The sequence below is a fragment of the Peromyscus maniculatus genome, chromosome 4 (assembly GCF_049852395.1).
Source record: "Peromyscus maniculatus bairdii isolate BWxNUB_F1_BW_parent chromosome 4, HU_Pman_BW_mat_3.1, whole genome shotgun sequence".
NCBI classification, from domain to species: domain Eukaryota; kingdom Metazoa; phylum Chordata; class Mammalia; order Rodentia; family Cricetidae; genus Peromyscus; species Peromyscus maniculatus.
The window spans coordinates 97,209,005-97,231,510 of NC_134855.1; the positions used below are offsets into that span (position 1 = coordinate 97,209,005).

Below are 22,506 nucleotides of genomic sequence, written 5' to 3' on the forward strand. Positions count from 1 at the left end.
GAATGAATATGATTTAAGGAGGAGGCTAAAACAATAGAACATCAATGTAGAACTAGAGGTGTGGAAATTTCCCAGGATCAGCTTCTTAGAGAAGGTGAATATACTGATATACAAAGACAATGTTTATATGATAACCAAACCTTAATTCTACGCCGCATGGCAGCTGTGAATGCATGGGACAGAATTGAGGAACAGGAAAAAAAATTGAATCATTCACAAAAGTTATACAGGGCCCCAGAGAATCCTTCATGGATTTCTTACAAAGGCTGTCTTCAGCAGTAAATAGAATGATACCAAATTCAGAAGCTATTCAGATAATAATTGAATCTTTGGCTTTTGAGAAGTGAATGCAGCATGCAAAAGAATAATCAGACTATTAAAGGTAAGACCAGCACCCGTGGAGGATTGGATCAGGGACACAATTAATATTGAGTCTCATGACCATGATGAGATGTGGATAGGAGAAGTAATTTCAAGAGCTTTAAGGAAAAATAATGTCAGATGTTTTAGTTGTGGTAAACAAGATCATTTGAAAAGGAAGTGTAAACAGGGCATTCCTAAAAAGAATGTTTATTCAAGGAACAATGACAACAGAATGCCCCTCACTTCTGGATTATGAAGAAGATGTGGTAAGGGTAAACATTGGCACAACAAAAAATAGATAAACAAGGGACAGACAAGGTAATCCTTTGCCTCTGCCTTCGGGAAACTCCCAGAGGGGCCTCATGTAGGTGCCCACAGCAAATTCAGTTCAGATCTTTCCTGCCATCATAGAAGAAACCCCTTCTCAGAGCAACTAAATAACCAAATGCCTATTGGAATAAACCAGGCTGCTCAAGGTGATAGAACAGCTGTAGCAGAGAACAGGAAATTCAGGAGAAACCATAAAGCAATTTTTTGGCAAACTTCTATAAATGAACAAAGACCAAAATTAAAAATACAAATAAATGATGTTTTCTTGGAAGGTTTAGTAGACACAGGTATGGATGTGACAATAATTGCACCAGAATATTGGCATCCAAATTGGCCTATTCAGGAGGTAAATGTTCAGCTGTTAGGGATTGGAACATCATCTCAAGTGAACACAGAGCACAAGATGGCTTGTTTGTATAGGACCAGAAGGACAGAGAGGAAAAAAATTAAAGCCATATGTGGCTAATATAACTATGAATTTATGGAGCTGTAATCTATTACAATGGAATACTCAGATTAACATTTCTCCAACGTCAGAAACAAACCATAAACTAACACGTTTCTGAGAGAAATATTAGAAGATATTATTATACAGCCATCCAAATTGTACAAGAAGAAAGCACAACAACTGCTCATCTTTCAAAGACGCCAACTGCTCTACCTTTAAAATGGTTAACAGACAAGCCTGTATGTGTTCAGCAATGGCCTTTAACAACAGAGAAACTGCAGGATTTAGAAGAACTGGTACAAGAGCAGTTAAATGTTCAGCATATTGAAGAATCAACCAGCCCTTGGAATTCTCCTGTTATTTGTTATTTCTTTTTAAGAAATCTGGTAAGGAGCTGGAGAGATGGCTCAGAGGTTAAGAGCCCTGGCTGCTCTTCTAGAGGTCCTAAATTCAATTCCCAGCAACCACATGGTGGTTCAAAACCATCTGTAATGTGATCTGGTGCCCTTTACTGGCGTGCAGACAGAACACTGTGTACAAATTAAGAAATAAATCTAAAAAAAAAAAAAAGAAAGAAAGAAATCTGGTAAATAGAGAATGGTAACAGACCTAAGAGCAATTAACGAAGTAATTCAGCCAATGGGCTCTCTACAATCTGGAATTCTTTTGCCTACTCTGTTACCTAAAGGATGGCCTCTTATAGTTATCAATTTAAAAGACTGTTTATTTTCAATACGCTTACAAGAAAAAGAGAAAGATTTGCCTTCATGGTGCCTACTTATAATAATTCTCAACTGGTTAAGAGATAACAATGGAGGGTCCTCCCACAGGGAATGTTGAATAGCCTAACCCTGTGACAATATTTTGTACAACAGCCACTGGAAGTAATATGTAAGCAGTTTCCTAAATCTATAATTTATCATTACATGGACAATATTTTACTAGCTGATTCAAATGCAGATACTTTAGAAAAAATGTTTGAAGTAAAGAAATTTTTGCCTTGTTTGGGATTACAAATTGCTCCTGAAAAGATACAGAGGAGATTCTATTAATTGTTTAGGATATAAAATAGGTCTACAAAAAAAATTAGACCCCAAAAGGTGCAAATTAGAATAGATCAATTACGGACTCTTTTTTTTTTTTTCCAGAGCTGAGGACTGAACCCAGGGCCTTGTGCTTGCTAGGCAATCACTCTACCACTGAGCTAAATCTCCAACCCCTAATTATAGACTCTTAATGATTTTCAATGAGTGCCAGGCAGCGGTGGCGCACGCCTTTAATCTCAGCACTCGGGAGGCAGAGGCAGGCGGATCTCTGTGAGTTTGAGACCAGCCTGGGCTACAGAGTGAGTTCCAGGACAGGCTCCAAAGCTACACAGAGAAACCCTGTCTTGAAAAACCAAAAAAAAAAAAAAATGACTTTCAATGATTATTTGTAGACATTTCCCATCTACAAACTATTGCTGGGGTAAAAAATGATGAACTGAGTAATTTGTTCAAAACCTTAGAAGGTGACAAGGACTTAAATAGTCCAAAAGAATTATCACCTGAAGCTGAGAAAGAATTGGCCTTTGTGGAAAAGAAAGTACAGGAAGAACACGTGGATCATTCAGATCCAAAGTTCGACTACATTTTGGTTATTTTACCCTCTAGGCATTCTCCTACAGGAATTTTAATGCAGAGGGAAGATATTATATTGGAATGGATATTTCTACCAAATAAACAGAGTAAAAAATTAAAAACTTATGTGGAAAAGTTCTGACTTGCTTTTAAAAGGAAATTGATACTTCATCAATTAGCAGAAAAAGACCCAGCAGAAATTGTCATACCTTTAACTAAGGAGGACATTGAAAAATTATGGGCAGAAAGTGAACCTTGGCAAAGAGCTTGCAGTAATTTTTTTGTGGGAGATTAACAGCAAATATCCCAAAAGTGATAGAATTGAACTTATAAAGAGAGCTAATTGGATTTTGCCTTGCATTGTATGGGAAACACCCATATCTGGAGCTCATACATTTTATACAGATGCAAACAAACAAGAAAAGGCAGGTTACAAATCAGAAAATTTAACTAAAGTGGTTCAAAGTCCTTATAATTCTGTTCAAAAACTGGAATTGTATGCTATTCTGTTGGTATTAATGGATTTTTTGGAACCTCTCAACATAGTTACTGACTCTCAGTCTGCTGAAAGACTGGTCTTACATATTGAGACTGCAGATTTTATCCCTGATGAGTCAGAATTAACTTCACTATTTATTCAGTTACAAGATATAATCAGGAATAGGATGCATCCTTTATATATAATTCACATCCAACCTCATATTGGTCTGCCAGGCCCTTTAGTACAAGGTAAAGATGAGATTGATAAACTATTGATAAAAAAATGTGCTGGAGGCCTCAGAATTTCATAAAAAAAACATCATGTCAATAGTAAAGGTTTAAAAAAAGATTTTTCCATAACCTGGCAACAAGCCAGGAAATTGTAAAGAAATGTCCTACTTGCTCTTTTTATAATCAGACTCCACTACCAGCAGGATGTAATCCAAAGGGTCCTCAGAGGAATGAAATCTGGCAGATGGATGTGTTTCACTTTGCAGAATTTGAAAAACTGAAATATGTACACCCACTACTGATACTTATTCAAGATTTCAATGGGCAACTGCTTTGGGTTCTTTAAAAACTGATTCTGTAATCATGCATTTGCTAGAAGTTATGGCCTTCATGGGTATACATGCACAAATTAAAACTGACAATGCTCCAGCATATGTCTTTGGTAAGATGAAACAGTTTTTTGCTTATCACAATATAAAGCATATTACAGGTATACCATACAATCCTGCAGGCCAAGCAGTCATAGAAAGATCAAATTAAACTCTAAAGGATATACTAAATAAACACAAAGGAGTAACAAAACCCCCCAGAAATAGATTACATAATGCTCTATTAACTTTGAATTTTCTCAATGCTAATGAAAAGGAAAAACAGCTGTGAAGAGACATTGGATAGTAGAAAAAAACTACAGAATTAAATCAGCCTATATACTTTAAAGATGTGCTGACCTCAGAATGAAAACCAGGATAGGTGTTATGTTGAGGACAAGGTTTTGCTTTTGTTTCTACAGGAGAAGAAAACCTGTGGATACCATCAAAATTGATAAAGGTTTGATTTGAACAAGAGAGAACTCTTAATTAGAAGAGGTGATAGTTCATCAACCAGCATGACCATCCAATTTAAACTAATTTATATCACTAACAAATGCTTTTCATTTAATCAGATATAACTTGTCAAAAGGGAACGTCCCCAATGTTAGGCTTGAGGAAAGATTTTTGCTTTTGTCTTTTGGGAGAATGAATGCTAAGGAATCTGAAGAACACTGGATAAATGAAACATCTGAAGAAAAAAAGGACAAATCATCTAGAGAAAATGTCCCAAGAAAAGGAGTAAATTGGCCTATTGGTATATCACATATAAAATTTCACAAGTCTTCCTAAATGTTTGTTTCTGTTCTTCTCTACATACACTTAACACAAATGGTCTTTTTGTAGTCCCAGTTCAATTAGAAATTAAAGCTGGCTTTGGAGTTGGAGAATGGCTCTCTCATTCTCTAAACCCAAGCATGTTGTTAAAAAGAAAATGCAAAATCTCTGTATCATGTCAGAAGAAAGAGCCATCTTCTGATATGGGACAGAAGAAAACGAAAAAATTAAGGGACTATTCTATTGCCACTAATCTCAATTCTTTGGTTCTATTTTGATTCTTTAAACTTTTCTTAAGGTATGAATTTTATATCACAATTTATAAGATTTATATATATAACTTCTGTCATGATATTAATGGTCATATAGAGTACTAATTAATTCTAGAAAAAAGGTTTCATTTAGCTGCCTATACATGTTTTTGTGTTCAAGTCTCTATCACTTTTCTGCAGGGAATCATGACCAGGCCTAACAGTGAATTTGAAGTCTCCAGAAAGATGATGGGGCCCCACAACAATGGTTCCACATGGACAATAATAATAAGCTAAGCTGACAAACATCACCCAATGATCAGCTTTGAACTACAAACTGCTCAGAACAATTTTGAGATGGCTAGCTGAGATACAGAAATGATAGGATAAAGGGTAGATTATTGAATCTACTCTGAAAAAAAAATAGAGGATATAGATATGATATAGATTAAAAAGGTAGATTATTGAATCTACTTTTAAAAAACAAGTACTATTTTTAAATACTTTACATTGGATTGGATTTTTATATCTTGTATACAAATTTTATATATATATATATATACACATATATTGAGATTGATATTGTTAGAAAATGTTGTACATATATTTCTAATCTTGTTCAGGATAGTGTACTTATACAGTTCATTTAACAATGTAATGCAATTTGCTAATCCTTGAATGTTATTACCAACCATTAGGATATAAAGAAATGAAAGCTAGTAGTTAGACATTACAATCGAACTTGTAGTCATACTAGGTATGTTTTAAAGGTCAAGTAGAGATATATTCAATAGACAGGTCATCTTCAAACCCTTCAGAGATCTACAGAATATGGCATTTAAAATGTTTTGTTTTGTTTTCTTTTGTTTTTCCGTCAGAGCTGAGGACTGAACCCAGGGCCTTGCACTTGCTGGGCAAGTGCTCTACCACTGAGCTAAATCCCCAACCCCTAAAATGTTTTAATAACTTAGAATTTTTTCTTTTTTTATGACTATGAGAAATGTCGACTCCTGGCAGCACCAATCTACTTCAGAGAAGATATGGGCATTGAAGAAACTGCATATGGAGTTAACTTTCATTGTGGCAAAAGTTAGCCACTGGGCAACAAAGCGTCCTTGCATTGACTGCTGACAGTATCCTATCCAAAATGGACAAACAGGACACAAAACAGAGGGCTACCTATTCTTGCCAAAACAAGTGTGGTTGCGGCTTTAGCAACAGGTGTCCTGAGGCCAGGACAATATGGCCCCATCCCTGAAGTGGCTTTGCAATCCAGAAAAGGTACAGTGCCCCTTTCTTCGAAGGCAGCTGAATGGGCAGTGGACCAATGGCTCCTGGTGTGCAGTGGAACAGCAGCTGAAACAGTTATTCTTGAGAGAGTAACTAAGCTGATGGAGTCTAACTCTCAATGGTAGAATGACATTTAATAAAGGAGATGAAGCTACCCACAAGCCGAGAAGAATGGGATGTGGAGAAGAATGGGATGCCGAGGTGAAACCACCCACAAGCCGAGAAGAATAGACAGCCGAATTCCAAAAACACCCGCAATTTCCAGAATTTAAAATCCTGAATCATGACAGAACACTGGCGGAATTCAGGTTGATCTGGTACATGGAATACTCACACCAAATGTGAGGTCGAGCTGTAGGCCTTGTGTACATCCTACTTCACAAATGAGTCTGCCAGATAAGCTAAGCCTGTAGGCCAAAGATGATGCCCCAGCATACAGAGGAACCTCAGGTAACTGTCCAGGCAGCTGGCTGTTTCTGTCATAACTCACATCTTTTTTGAAGTTGCTTGTTTGCACTTCCTGTTTTACTAGGTAATATTACTTCCTTCTTGGGTCTCTGAGGGAGTTGAAGATTAGATAGTTGTAGTAACAACTTTCCTTGTTAAGAAATTCAGAAAAGAAACTCACTAAGAAGGTGTAAAGTGTGTAAGTTTGAAAGACTTCATAAGATAGTTTTCTGTTGGTAACATAAGATAGTATAGAAAGTAAATTAGGTACATTTTGGACTCACAAAAATAGGATAGATAATGGAATATTTTCTCTGAATTTGTCAATGCAAATGGACTAGACATTGTTGATGTATTTATTGCTTGTATATATTGTATATAGTTACTGTACTTATTGTATATAGTTTTTCTTATATTAGTTATAACATTTTTATTTTTTTTAATTTTTATTAGACCAAAAAAAGGAGAAATGTAGTGATATTTTATTTGTATGTTAATAAATAAACTTTGCCTGGAGATCAGAGGAAATAGCAAGCCATTTTAAGTAAACACAAAAGTAAGGCAGTGGTAGCACATGCCCTTAGTCCTATCCCTTAGCAGGTAGTGTCTCTGTGTGTTCAAGGCCACACTAGGGAACACAGCCAAGCATGGTGACACAGGCCTTTAATCCCAGTACCAACCATAGAGACCTGGAGGTCTGTACAGACAGGCAGTGACAAAGAAGTGAGGTAGCTCGGCTAAGATAGCCAATGAGAGGGCAGAACAGCAAGGCAATAAAAGTCTGGGTAGACAAGAAGTCATCGCACTTTGGAATCTGTGGCGTGGTGAGGTAAGGTTAGCTGGTGGCTATTTCTATTTCACTGATCTCTAAGGCTTTCACCCCTAGTTTTGGCTCTGTGTCTTTTATTTAATAAAACCGCTTAGAAATTTGTCTACAGATGACTTCAGCTGTCTGTTCTGTTCTGTATTCCCCAGTGTATTTCCTCAATTTACCCTAATACATTTCCCTAATTCTCCTTAACCAGATTCCCATGGATTTATCGCATAATCACACATACATATACAGACACTGAGCTTTTGGGTAGTGGATATAGGAGGAATAGGGTTCAGAGGCTAGCAAACACACAACTGAGTCAAGGCCAGTCTAGGCTCCATAAGACCATGCCAGAAACAAAACCAAAGAAAACATTTCAGTTTAGAAAAGATCTTTCACCTGAAGCCAACAGAGTTTCCCATGGCGACACACATTAGCTCCTTCTGCAGCCACACTCAAGACACTCTGCTTCTTGATGTGGAGCATCTGTCAAGAAAAGGAACACACCTTTAATCCCAGCACTGGTGCTACATAGAGAAACCCTGACTCAAAATAATATAGATAGATAGATAGATAGATAGATAGATAGATAGATAGATAGATAGATAGATAGATAGAAAGACAGACAGATAGATAAACAAGAGGGTTTCATATACCTTCAAGCTGGTCTCCAACTTAGCCCATGCTAGTCTTATCCTCCTGTTGTTCTGTTTCTACTACCCAAGTACTGGGATCATAAGAATGTGCCAAACACCCAGCTTGGGTCATCTGTGTGTGTGTGTGTGTGTGTACATGTTCACTTGTGAGTATGTGTGCACACACATTCATTTGGAGGACAGAGACCTGTGTTTGGTGTCTTCCTCAGTCGCTTCCCATCTTACATTTGAGACAGGTTCTCATAAACACGTAGCTCAATGATTTGGTTGGACTAGCTGGCCAGCAGCTCCAGGAATCTGCCCATCTCTGCCTCCTCAGCAGAGAGGGTACAGACGTGCGTGCTCCCTGCCTTACCTCAGTGCTGGGGATCCACACTCAGGCCTTCATGCTTGCATAGCAAGCATTTTGCTGACTAAGGCATCTTCCCAGCTCCTGGGTCATGTTTTTGTTGTTTTTCCTTCCCCAAGTCAGGGTTTCTCTGTGTAACAGCACTGGCTGTCCTAGATCTCACTCTGTAGATCAAGTTGACCTCAAACTCAGAGTCTACCTGCCTCTGCCTCCCAAGTGCTAGGAAGGCATGTGCCACCACCTCTGGGTATTTTTTTTTTTTCATCTTTTAAAACTTACAACTTTGACTAACACACACCAGAGTTTTCACTTATACATATAAATTACCACTGAACACATTTGCTCCTCAGTTCAGTTTTAGCAGAAGTGTAAACACATAACTGGAAGATAAATCACTCAGACCTCAAATGCTAATGAAAAAAAAACTGCTAAAAGTCAGCTCTCCCTTTAAAGACATATGTATGACAGGCATGGTGGTGTCCATCTGTCTTCCCAGCTACTTTGGAAGCTAGGGCAGGATTGCATTGGAGGACAGGCTGAGAAAATTATGGAGACTTCGTCTCTGAATCAGTAACAAATTAAAATGACCCACACAGCCCCAATTATAAGTTATGAAGTCCATTTGTGAACATAAGGATGGTTACTTCCTTTTTTCAAAATCACTGAGATTATACCTAAACACCATCCTGAGTAGTCCTTAGAAAATGGGAGTCAGACATCCTGTCTTGGTCCTGGGGGTCGGGGTCGGGGTTGGGAAGATGCTGTAAGGAAACCGGTTAGTCAATGTTGTCTTAATATTGTTGACAATTCTGTAAAGTTCCTTTTTATGACTATTTCTGTTTAAGTTAATTCACCTTTCGTTTTGAAATCCTTCTCTTTTAAGGAGAAAATGTGACATTGTGAAAATGCCTATAAGAAAGCCCCTCCTCCCGTTTTTCCTTTTAATGACAAATCTAGGTGATTAAGGTTGTGAATTTTTATTTTTGCTTTGTTGTTAATGAGCATTTGTCCTTCAGAATAGGATTGTGTGATAATGTTTAAATGGCAAAAACAAAACATGATTTTATGCAATTAACAAAGCTACTGTAAGAAAGAAGAAAAATAAAACATTTCTTGGTACCCCAAAGGAAAAAAAAAGAAAAAGGAAATGGGAGTCAGGAGCTGGGTGTGTTGATGTCCTCATGTAACCCAGGTGGAGGCAGGAGGATCAGGAGTTCAAGATCAACCTTAGCTACATAGGAAGTTAGAGGCTGCATGGGGTACAGGAGCCCCTGTCTCAAAAATCAAATTGCTGCCAGGCAGTGGTGGCATACGCTTATAATTGCAGCACTTGGGAGGCAGAGGCAGGCAGATCTCCATGAGTTTGAGGCTAGCCTGGTCTACAGACGCAAGATCCAGGACAGCCATGGTGGGTACACAGAGAAACCCTGTCTCGAGAAACAAAAAAAGGGGAAAAATCAAATTACTAGCCAAGCATGGTTGTGCACTTGGGAGGCTGAGGCAGGCCTGAGTTTGAGGCCAGCCTGGTCTACAGAATGAGTTCCAGAAATATCAGGGCTACACAGAGAAACCTTGTCTCGAAAAGCAAAACAAAAAACAAAAAACAACTAAACAAAAAAAAAAGTCCAGTTGCTATCCCTAAAAGGTTGGCCAGCCTGGCATGGTGGCACACTGAATGAAGCTTGATCCGAATCAGTCTTAACAATAAAAACCAGGAGGAATCAGATATCAGGGTGAAAGACCAGAGAAGCAGAGCAGCAGCCACGAGAGACTTTTATCTCTAAGAAATCTCGGACTGAATAAGGCGTCCTGTCTCTATGAATCCTCAGACTGAATGGGCGAGATCCTATCTCTACCTGCCTTCTATTCCTGTCTCCACCTCTCTAGTGCTGAGATTAAAGGCCTGAGCCTCCACCGCCCTGTTTCTCTATTAGACTGGTTCAATCTTGTGTAGCCCAGGGTAGCCTTGAACTCCTGATCTTCCTGCTTCTTCCTCCCAAGTGTTGGGATTAAAGGTGTGTGCCACCCCTTCCTGGCCTCTATGGTTAACTAGTGGCTAGCTCTGCCCTCTGATCTACAGGCAAGCTTTATTTGTCAGAAAACAAACAAAATACCATACAACATTAGTGGTTCTCTCCTCTAAACCCAAGCATGCTTGTTAAAAGGAAAATTCAAAATCTCTATCTTATGTCAGAAGAGCCACCTGATAGGGACCGAAGAAAAACCAAAATTCAGGGACTATTCTATTGCTACTCATCTCAAGATCCTTTGGTTTTGTTTTATTAAAGCTTTTCTTAAGGTATCAAAATTTATAAGATGTTTTTAAAACTTTTTGTCATGATCCTAAAGGTTATATAGAGTACTAATTCTAGAAAAAGGGCTTCATCTAGCTTCCTGAACATGATTTCATATTGAATCTCTCTCAAGTAACTAGGAGTTAAGTTTTTGTACACTGGATATTTATTTATTTATTTATTTATTTATTTTTTGGTTTTTTCGAGACAGGGTTTCTCTGTGTAGCTTTGCGCCTTTCCTGGAACTCACTTGGTAGCCCAGGCTGGCCTCGAACTCACAAAGATCCGCCTGCCTCTGCCTCCCGAGTGCTGGGATTAAAGGCGTGCGCCACCACCGCCCGGCAAGTACACTGGATATTTATAACAAATTATGGTCCTTCAACCTCTTTGAGATCTGCTGTATATGACATTTAAAATGTTTAAGCTCTCTCTAGTGAACTATGACCATGCCTAATAGCAACCTTTGAAGTCTCCAAAAGGAGGGTGGGGCCCCATAACGATGATTCCACCTGGACTATGGTGACAACACTAAGCATACAAACACCACCTGAAGATCAGCTTTGGATTACAAACTGCTCAGGACAATTTCAAGGTGGCTGACTGAGATGATCCAGCATCACAGACTCCTCTAGCCAGGACTTGAGACAAGCCCTGCACTTTCCCATTACACAGAGACTGGACAACAAATGGTACAGCTTGCTCTCCCAAGACTTGACAATTATCCTAATTTTTTTCAGGGTCCCCTAAAGATACTGTCTCTCCCAGACAGCAGGAAGTAATTTAAAGAACATGAAGCCCACATTCCCAAGAGGAGGGGTGGGCAGTTTTTTTTTTTTTTGTTTTTGTTTTTGTTTTTGGTCGTTCAGTGGGTTATGGATATTTGTCATCGTTTAGGGGAGTTGGTTACAAGTTGTTATTGGTACAGGTCAGGAAAAAGCTGAACAAAGGAGATTAGATTCAGGGATCTCATTCTAAAAAGAAAAAGGGGGGATACAGAAATAGGATAAAAAGGGTAGATTGCTGAATCTACTTCTAGTAGTTGCTACTAGTTTTAAATATTTTACATTGGCTTGGATTTTTGTATATTGATACAAATTTGGGGTAAATTTTTGTTATACTGTATATGTGTCACAGAAATGATAGGATAAAAAGGTAAATTATTACACAGAGAAACCCTGTCCTGAAAAAAAAAAACAAAGATAGATTATTGAATCTACTTTTAAAAAAGCAACTACTAGTTTTAAATATTTTACAGTGATATGGATTTTTGTATATTGACACAAATTTAAGATTATTTTGGTTAGAACATACTGTACATGTGTTTCTACTCTTGTTCAAAGTATTGTACCTATACAGCTCATCTAACAATGTAATGTAAATTTCATGCATCCCTACAATCTTACTCTGAAGGGGCTGAGGTAGGAGATATATCTGAGTTCACGGCTGGAATGGACTATTTGCTAGAGCCTTTCTCAAAAATAAGTAAACAAGGCCAGTGAGATGACTCAGTGGGTAAACCTGCCTGCCATACAAACCTGGTACCCTGAGCTAGTTCTAGGCTACCCTGGGCTAACACTAGCTGAGCAGACCTAAAGACCTGAGTTTGATATAACAAGGTTGATGCAGTAGTGCACATGTGTAACCCCGACATTCTTCCGGTGATGGGCGACAGAGACAGGGGAACTGCCGAGAAGCTCTGGGTCAGCTGTCCTGGACACAGCACAGTAGCAGAAACAAGAGATACCCTGTCTCAAACAGTGTGCAAGGGGAGAACTGACTCCTGAAAGATGTCTGTTATGGCACTCATGCCTGCGCGCGCGCGCGCGCACACACACACACACACACACACACACACACACACACACACACACACAAGTAAATTTTAAAGCCACCAAAGGGCTGGAGAGACAGTTCAGTGGTTGAATGCTGGCTTTCTTGCACAGGATCTGGGTCTGATTTCCAGCACCCACATGGCAGCTCACAACCATTTGTAACTCCAGTCCCAGAGGATCTGATGACCTCTTCTGGACTCCATAGGCATTGTGTGAATGGGATGCACAGACATACATGTAAATGAAACACTCATACACATATAAAGAATATTTTAAAACCTGTTTAAGCCCGGCAGTGGTGGCGCACACCTTTAGTCCCAGCACTCGGGAGGCAGAGACAGGTGGATCTCTGTGAGTTCGAGGCCAGAGCGAGATCCAGGAAAGGCTCCAAAAACTACACAGAGAAGCCCTGTCTTGAAAAAAAACAAAAAATAAAAATAAATAAATAATAATAATAAAACTACCAAAATACTGTTAATAGGGAAAACATCAAAGGTCTTAAAATCAACTTGTAAGACAAGACTCGCTATCTGTAGAGAAGACCGCACTGTAAACGACTGGCAGTACTTACCGCAGCGCCAAACTTCTGCTGGAACTGACCAATGACTGTGTATGTCACCTCCTCTTCCTCTACAAGAGAAGGGTGGCACTGAATGTCTCTCTCTTCTGACAAGAGAATGGCCCTCTGGCTAATTTTAGACATACTCCTTATCACCTGTTCAGTCCTCACACATCAAACCTGGTGAGTACTAGTTACCATCCTGTTTTGTCAACGGAGAGTAAACCAGAGTCCTACCAAGGATAATCTTACAAACTGAATGGTCTATCATTCCTGTCACAATCCAGTACTGATTCTCTCTTCTAGGTTTACATACCGAGTATACACCAAGGCCTTCCTGTAGGGATTCATCTATTATTATGTATGCATGTGTATGGTGTGTTGGGTGTGTGTGTGCACACGCTCACATGAATGTGGAGGTCATAAAACAACTTTGTAGACTGGGTTCTCCCTTCTACCTTTATGTGGGTTCTGGGGATTGAACGCAAACTAGCCAGCAAGCACCTCTACCCACTGACACATCCTGCCTGCCCAAGTCAAGCACTTTAAAAAGACATTTCATAACAAAAAGTAACAGTTTAAAATAAATGAGTCCTGGAAAAGGAATAATACCCACCCACACTGTTGGAGTTTTAAAGTCTTTTTATTATTATTATTATTATGTCTTTTTTGAGATAGGGTCTCACACAGTCCAGGCTAGCCTTGAACTCATTAAGTAGCTGAGGATGCCCTTGAACTTCTGATCTTCCTGCCTCTACTTCCACAGTTTACCCATCTGATGATAATGGGAATGAAACCCAGGTCATTGTTAACATGACTAAAGTATCTTATCCTGAATTACATCCCTAGACCCTACCTTAAGAGTTATTTTTTGGTGGCTGCCTTGGTTATGGTTACTATTCTACTGCTGGGAAGAGACACCATGACCAACCAAACTCTCATAAAAGGAAGCATTTAACTGGAGGCTTGTTTACAGTTTCAGAGGGCTCATCCATTATCATCACGGCAGGGCACAAGACAGTAAGCCTGGAGCTGGAGCAGGAGCTGAGAGTTCCATATTCTGATCCACAGGCAGCGGGCAGAGACAGTGGGCCTGGTGCTGGGCTTCTGAAACAGTAACGCCCACCCCGGGACACACCTCCAACAAGGCCACACCTCCTAATGGGTCAAACAGTTCATCCCCTGCGACTAAGTACACAAATACATGAAGCTACTGGGGCATTCCCATTCAAACTGGCACAGTTACTGAACGGTTAAGGGTTTTTGATTATTTCCCAATCTCTGTAGTGCCACAGGATAATCCTCCTCTTCTTTTGCATTTATACACGCTCTCTTTGGTGACTTCAGCTGGTCTCAAGGTTTTAAAAAACTGTCTATTGGTTGATTCCTGAAGCTCTCTCTCCATATGAGACTTCTCATCTCTAGGCTACATTTTCTATTTTGGGGACAGGGCTTCACTATGTAGCCCATGCTGTCCTCCACTTACAATCTTCCCAGCAATATATAACCTGAGTGCCAGCATCCCTGGCCTTTATTCAAACTTAAATTGACCAAAACTGAATGTTACAGTTGGTTTTAATGTAAACTTGCCACAATAGCCAGGCAGTGGTGATGAATGCCTTTAATCCCAGCACTCGAGAGGCAGAGGCAGGCGGATCTCTGAGTTCGAGGCCAGCATGGTCTACAGAGTGAGTTCCAGGAAAGGCTCCAAAGCCAAAAAAGAAACCTGGTCTCAGGGGGGAAAAATTGCCACAAATTAGAATAACCTGAGTAGGGCATCTTACCAAACAATGGTCCTTATTGCCTTGACTGACGGGGGAAGGTCCACCCAATTGTGGGTGGATCTTCTGGTAGCAGTCCAGATAAAAGCAAATGTCAGAAGGGAGAGTAATTTGGTCTTTTGCTGGCTTGGTCTTCCTCCTGCTGCCGAGTTAATCTACTCTGCTGCTGCTGCTTCCTTCACTGATCTCAGAACCAGCATTTCCAAGCTTTCATTATGGACTAGGGCACCACAGGCTTTCCAGGAAACTCAGGGGCTTCTGCACCAGATTGGGACTACTGAGGCACCCTGCCCTGTGTAACTAACAGCTGTTTGCCCCTAACCAGGGAGACACAGCTATTCTGGAACTACTCCAACTGCGGAAGCATTTAGCCTCAAGGAACTAGTAACTACCGGATTCTTAGCTTTTCAGGTGTGACTTATCTGTTGTTACTGACTTAAGAAATTCATCATCATCTCTGTGTCTCTCTCTCTCTGTGTCTCTCTCTCTCTCTCTCTCTCTCTCTCTCTCTCTCTCTCTCTCTCTCTCTCTCTCTCTCATTTTACTAATTCTGTTCCTCTAAAGAACTCTGTCTAATTCACTGAACTTCTGTTCAGGTCTCCAAAACCTTTTCTGCATGAAGTTCTTCTCATCTTAGTTTACATAACTCTCTTCATACTTGCAGATGCTAAGGTTCAAACCCCTAAAATCATCTTTGATTCCACGTTATCTTTGCACACCCCTATCTAATTTGTCAGGATATTCCGCCCCACCTTCAACACACATCTAGAAGTACAGTGCTTCCTACCTACTCTACTGCTTCCACTGGAGTCGAGGGCACTGTCCTGAGGGGTTTCCAATATTTCAAGCCAATGAGATGGTTCATTGTGTAGGCACTTACTGCAGAGCCGGACAGCCTGAGTTCAATACAAGATGCACATGGCAGAAGGAGAGAAACCCTTCCTTCAAGGTGACTCTCTACCACCACATGCATGTCATGACACACATATATCCCCACACACAAATAAATGTAATGGAAAATTTAAAACATAAGCTGTGCAGTGGTGGTGGTGGTGCACGCTTTTAATCCCAGCACCTGGGAAGCAGAGGCAAGCGGAGCTCTGTGAGTTTGAGGCCAGCCTGATCTATAAAGTTCCAGGACAGCCAGGACTACATAAAAAAATCCTGTTTCAAAAACACTAATATATATAATTAATATATAATATATATATATATAATTAAACTATATATATTAAACTCAATATGTATCATTGAGAAGGAAGATCAGGCATGGTGGTCCTTATTTGTTATCTTAAGACTTAGAAGACTGGCAGGAGATTGCCTTGAGTTCCAGGTTATCATGGACAGTGTGAGATAGAATAATGAAAAACAAAGAATTATAATTTCTTCCCAAAGCTGTCTAGATGTGTTTGTGTCGTTGGTTGGTTGGTTTTTTGAAAAAGGGTCTCTGTAGCCCTGGCTGGCCTCAGTCTCTTAGTAATGCGATTAAAGGTGTATACCACAAAAACTAACTTTGTTTTTTATTTTATGTTTTTGGAGGCAAGGTTTCTCTGTGTGGCTTTGGAGCCTTTCCTGGATCTCACTCTGTAGCCCAGGCTGGCCTCAAACTCACAGAGATCCGCCTGCCTCTGCCTGGGATTAAAGGTGTGGGCCACCACCTCCTGGCTACTTTTTTTTTTTTTAATGAAAAACCAAAACCCAAAAGCTCTTCATTACTTTGCTTCCTTTCTCTCTTCAGAGTCCTACACCCCTTTAATGGTCTATAAATTTCTCAGTGACCCATCAATCCACCTCATCACTTATTCCTTCTTCTTCTGCTCCATATATAATGATTTCCTCGCTGTTGCTTCGATATCTTGGCATGTCCTACCTCTAGAGCCTTTACGTTTTTCTTTTCTAAGTTTAACTACATCTCTCAGCATGTGCTGTATCTCATGCCTATAATCTCAGTCTCATAAGGGCCAAGGAAAGATTGTTGACGAGTTTGAGGCTAGCCTGCTAGCTACAGAATGAATCCTGGGCTATAGGAGTGAGACCCTATCACAAAACAACAAAAACTAACCAATTGAAAAATTGGGCGTGGTGGCAGGTGGATCTGAGTTCAAGGCCAGCCTGGTCTACATAGTGAGTTCCAGGACATCCAGAGCTACACAGAGAAACCCTGTTTGAAAACAAGAGCTTGGAGTGGTGGCGCTTGTTTTTAATCCTACCATTTGGGAAACTGATGCCAACCTGGGTTCATAAGGAGTACCACAGCAGCCAGGGCTATCTAATACTAGACTGCGGCTCAAAACAAAGAACAAAGGGAGGCATTTCTCATGACATCCAAACAGCTCAGTGCCTCCCTCCTTTAGGCCTTTATGCTAACGTTACTACTTCAGTAAGACCTGCCCTGGACATGTGAAGCTTACTGTCCTGCTATTCTCAGCATGTGGTAATAGAGTACTAGCATTCTATATATTTTACTCATTTTTTCTTTTTTGAGACAGGGTCTCATATACCCTAGGTTGTCCTCAAACTTGCTAATGTAGCCAATTCTATCCTTGAACTCTTGATCCTCTTCTACCTCTTAGTGGTGGGGTTACAGGTGCAGTATGGCACATATTTCCTATTCATTCATTTTATTTAGCACCTTTTGTATCAGAGCTCAGTGAGGGCAGCATCCCCAATCCTGGCACACAGTATGCATTCCCATGTCAACTAAATACATAATTTATAATACTTACCTTAATTCACAATTTTACTGTGAGGCACAATAAAAAAAAAAAAGAGCCTAGCAAATTCAGAGGTCCAGCACTCACCCGATGGGCAGTATTTGAGGTCACTGAGTAAGGAGCTGGTGGGTGCCTCTGGTGCAGGTGAAGCAGGTTCACATACAGTTAGGTCTTCGTCTTTCATTTTCTCCATTCCAGCTCTTTCTGTATTTATGCTATCCTTACAAAAAACCATATTCAGATGAACTTGTCCTTTGTTACCGATGCCATGGACAGATCTCCCTACTCGTTAACAGCAAAGACTGCAGCCCATGTCTACACTGCTCACATCCACTGCCTGCAGCGCCATCTAGAGACAGACACACTGACCTGCTTGTTTTTAGTTCCTTAGACCATTTGAGAAGTAAGCAGCTAGTGGACTAGAGTTAAGTCTGTCTCCTCTACTGTGCTCACTTGGAAAACCTCACAGTGAAGAAACTGTCTCGTAATACCTAACAGAAGATGCCTTTTCTCCGGATGCACCTTGTTCTGCTTCATCCATTAGTTCCACTGAAAAACAACCAGAAGATTTTCAACAGTTTCCAGCGGAAAGCCACCAGCCACCCCACCCCACACACCGTGCTCGATTGCAGACTATAAATGGGTGGAAAGCAGAAAAAAACAAGTTCATGTATACAGTACTAAAGACAAGATAAATCCTATTTTCTTTCAAATGCCTGAATGAGGCAGAGAAGTAAGTTTTCTATGGCAGATTTCAACTAGTGATTAGGGAACATAAAACTTACCATTCAAAATCTCATGCCCAAAAAACATTTTCACTCCTGGGACACTCCGGCCTGTCTCTACGTTCTTCACTGTGATAGAAAAGAATCTTCACAGATATAAAACTGTGTCTGGTTAATAACACATACTATTTCCCCCAAAACTGCAAGAAACTGTGAACTCTCTTAAAATTACTGAAATACAAGTTTTATATAAAAATCCCTTCTTCCTCAGTTGTGGAGATGGCTCAGCAGTTAAGAGCACTTAAGTTCAATTCCCAGCACCCACATGGGAGCTCACAACCATCTGTAATGAGATCTGGTGCCCTCTTCTTGCCTACAGGCACACATGCAGACAAAACACTGTATATTTAATAAATAAATAATCTTTTTTTTAAAAAATCCTGCAAAGTGGTGGTGGGCACACAACTTTAATCCCAGCACTCGGGAGACAGATCTCTGTGAGATTGGGGCCAACCTGGTCTATATAGCAAGTTCCAGACCAGCCAAGGCTATATAATGAGACTCTGCCAAAAGGAAAAAAAAAGAAAAAAAGAAAAAAAAAAAGAAACTAAAAAGAAAAAAAAAATCCCAATTGCTGGTATTAAAGACATGGGCCAGCCCAGCAGTGGTGGCCCATGTCTTTAATCCCAGGACTCAGGAGGCAAAGTCAGGCAGATCTGAGAGTTGAGGCTGACCTAGTCTAAAGACAGGCTAAAGCTACACACACACACACAACCCCCACCCCCTGCAAAACAACAACAAGAAAGACATGTGCCACTACACCTGTCCTGTGTGGGGTGAGGGTCTGAACCTCGGGCTTTCTGTGTGTTAGCCAAGAACTCAACCAACTGAGCTACATCCCCAGCCCTGGTTTGGGCTTTTGACACAGGTTCTCATGTATTCCAGGCTGGCTTCAAACTCATTATGTAGTTGAGACTGGCCCTGAACTCCTGACTTCTGGACTTCTTTTTGTCTGAGACAAATTAATTCTTTACACCTGTGATTTTTTTCCCCCTCTGTTGAAGCCAAAAGCAATTTCAATAACAAGATTGATTTCAATATTCATGTCAACAATAATTAACAGAAGTTCCCAAATTTTAGAAGTATATATTGAAAACTACCACCCTCAGGGCTGGAGAGATGGCTCAGCAGTTCAGAGCACTGACTGCTCTTCCAGAGGACCAGGGTTTGATTCCAGCACCCATGTAACAATTCACAACCATCTGGGGGTCCTATGTCTTCTTCTGGCCTCAGAGGGCACCAGGCATGCATGTGGCACACAGACATACATGCAGACAAAACACTCACATTCATTAAGTAAATAATAAAGAAAATTTCCACTGTAATGTCAGTGAGAGTACACAAGTGAGGACCACCCAACACAGGCAGCCATGTTGCTCTGCTCGGGAATAGTATTCTAATATTTTTCTCATACCTTTCTTAAAATAGGAACAACACTGCTTTCCCAGCTACTAATGCTGCCCACAATCACCACCCACACGCAGCTGCTAATCTCTTAAGAAGGCAGAAGAAAATGACAAATAGAACCCAACCATTTTTTAGGACAACAATCTTGTTAGGATCCACATGCTGGAGCACGCCCTCGAAGATGCCAGAAACCAAGGTGAGTTTCACTCTTCTCCACAAAATGTGGTTGAGGAAATGGTAGTCACTGCTGGGATCCATGCTCTGTGATTCCAAAAGCAGACTTCAAAGAATCTTCGTCAAGCATCCAAACACTTAAAAATTAACAAAGAGACCATTATTTTGAAAAGACTATTTTGATCTGGGTATGGTGGTGCACATCTTTCATCCAGAAGACCGAGGTGAGGGTGGTCTCTGACTACAACAGCTTGGTCTACACTGTAAGTTTCAGGCAAGTCAGGAACACCCTGTCTCAAAAATTTCAAAAGTTTGGTTATTTACCATTTCTCCAAATCTTTGGTTTTTTTGGGGGGGCGGGGGGGGGAGCAGGTTTTCTCTGTATAACAGTCCTGGCTGTCCTGTAAATTCCCTTTGTAGACCAGGCTGGTCTCAAACTCACAGAGATCCACCTGCCTCTGCCTCCCAGGTGTGCATTCAAGGTGTGCACCACCACCAACACCACCACCTGGTGGTGCATTTCTCTAAATTTCTAAGGCAGTGGTTCTCAACCTGTGAGTTGTGGCCCCTTTGGGTGGGGGGGGGGGGGGTTATTAAAAGACCCTTTTACAGGGGCTGAATATCAGATATTTTACATATCATATATTTACATTACGATTCATAACAGTAACAAAATTAGTTATGAAGTAGCAACAAAATAAAATTATGGTTGGGGGTCACCACAACATGAGGACCTGTATTAAAGGGTCACAGCATTAGGAAGGTTGAGAACCACTGCTCTAAGGGATAAGAAGAGTAGTTTGGTTTTGTTCCTTATTTTAGAATACTAAGAAGAACCACAGCAAGTACAATTTTATTTATTTTTATTTTATGTGTACAGTTGTTTTGCTTCCATGTATGTCTCTGCACATTAGTTTAGTACCCGAGGAAGCCAGAAGAGGGCACCAGATCCCCTGAAACTGGAGTTGCTGATGGTTGCTGGGAACTAAAGCTGTGTCCTCTGAAAGAGATCTTAAGCACTGATCTCTCCAGCCCCACAATTTTAATTCTTATGTAGGAAACTCAAAACTGTAGGGCTCTGGGCAAGACAAGATTAGCTTTTTTGTTTATAAAATGGGCATGGTCAGTGAAGGATGTGGAAGAGAGGAAGCCGAAAGATTTTTAAGAGCCAGAGGGGATAGATGACTCTAGACACCAGGGGACTGAGGAACATAGGAACTCACAGACTATGGCATCATGCACAGGGACTGCACAGGTCCCAGCACTGAGAGGTGGGTGGACACCAGCTCCCATCTCTAAGAATCTGTCTCCAGTTGACAACTGCTCACAAAGGAAACATTAGCTTCTCCAATGAAGTCTCACTGGGTATACAAACCACATTTAAGGGCAGGCAGACTCTGGGTCTAGTAGTACACGGCCTATGAAAAATGAACTCAATGGTTATTTTTGGAAATATTGGACTTTTGCTTGTATACTATGGTTTCCAATTTTGTGTTTTTATGGACTTGGTGTGTTTCTTGTTCTTTTTGTTTTATTCTAGTTTGTTTATTTGCCTGCTTTTTTGTTTTGTTTTTGTATTTTTGAGACAGTGTCCCTCTACGTAGCTCTGGCTGTCCTGGAATTCACTCTGTAGACCACACTAGCTTCGATCTCACTGAGATCTGTCTGCCTCTGCCTCCCAAGTGCTGGGATTAAAGGCGTGTTTGTTTTCTAGAGAACGAGGGAAAGGAGGAATGGAATTGGAAGTGTAGCAGGTGGGGAAGATCTGGAGGAGATAAGGGAGGGGAAATCATAATCAGAATGTATTATATGAAAAACCATTTTCAATTTAAAAAATGGACATGGTATCCCCTTTCTCATCATAGCTAAATAGAAGCTTCTTCCTTATTTTATTGAGATAAAGTCTTACTGTATAGCCCTGGAAGGCATAGAATTTGCTATAAAGACCAGCCTGGAGTAGAACTCAATAGAGATGCACCTGCCTCTGTATCCTGGATGCTGCAATTAAAGAAATATGCTATGTCTGGTTTTCACTGAGCCGACTTCCCAGCTCCCAAGTGCTTTTGTCTGTTTATACTTGTGACGCTGGGGACTGAACCCAGAGCCTTGCATAGGTAAGCAAGCACTCTGTCACCGAGACACAGCCCTAGCCCTGGTACTATGTTTTTTTTTTTTCACTCTACTTCTTTTATTTAAAATTTTTTATTTATTTTTGTTTTTAATTTTAAAAGTTTTAGTTTATTATTATTGTGCTTTTGAAACAGGGTCTCACTGTGTTGCCCTGGCTGGCCTGGGATTCTTTGTAGGGTAGGTGGCCTTGAACTCACAAAGAGTGCTCTAGAGTGTTGGGATTAAAGGCATGTACCATGACACTGGACCTTTATTATTATCATTTTGTATGTATGGGTGCTTTGTTTGCATGTATGTCTGTGAACCACATGTATGTAGTGCCCTCAGAAGCCAGAAGGAGCTGGAGTTACAAATGGTGAGTCATCAAATGGGTACTGGGACCTGAATGCCAAGCAGCCTCTAGCCCC

The 22,506-nt window shown here is 40.5% G+C and overlaps 1 protein-coding gene across 14 annotated transcripts in view; it reads right to left on the reverse strand.

Moving 5' to 3' along the window:
- The window catches only part of Exd1 (exonuclease 3'-5' domain containing 1), a 49,699-nt gene that overhangs the window by 24,302 nt on the left and 2,891 nt on the right, over nucleotides 1–22,506 (reverse strand). For 4 of the 14 annotated variants that reach the window (XM_042275973.2, XM_042275976.2, XM_042275974.2 and 1 more), the window contains exons 2-7: nucleotides 19,921–20,106; nucleotides 18,389–18,457; nucleotides 18,095–18,152; nucleotides 17,691–17,818; nucleotides 13,121–13,179; nucleotides 7,818–7,904 (exon numbers count right to left, since the gene is read on the reverse strand). In XM_042275973.2, the coding sequence (XP_042131907.2) occupies nucleotides 7,818–7,904; nucleotides 13,121–13,179; nucleotides 17,691–17,818; nucleotides 18,095–18,152; nucleotides 18,389–18,457; nucleotides 19,921–20,053 (534 nt within the window). In that variant the 5' untranslated portion in view covers nucleotides 20,054–20,106. Of the gene's footprint in view, nucleotides 1–7,817; nucleotides 7,905–13,120; nucleotides 13,180–17,690; nucleotides 17,824–18,094; nucleotides 18,153–18,388; nucleotides 18,475–19,920; nucleotides 20,107–22,506 lie in introns of all 14 variants that reach the window. The other 10 variants (XM_076570377.1, XM_042275975.2, XM_076570376.1 and 7 more) reach the window with 7 other exon arrangements.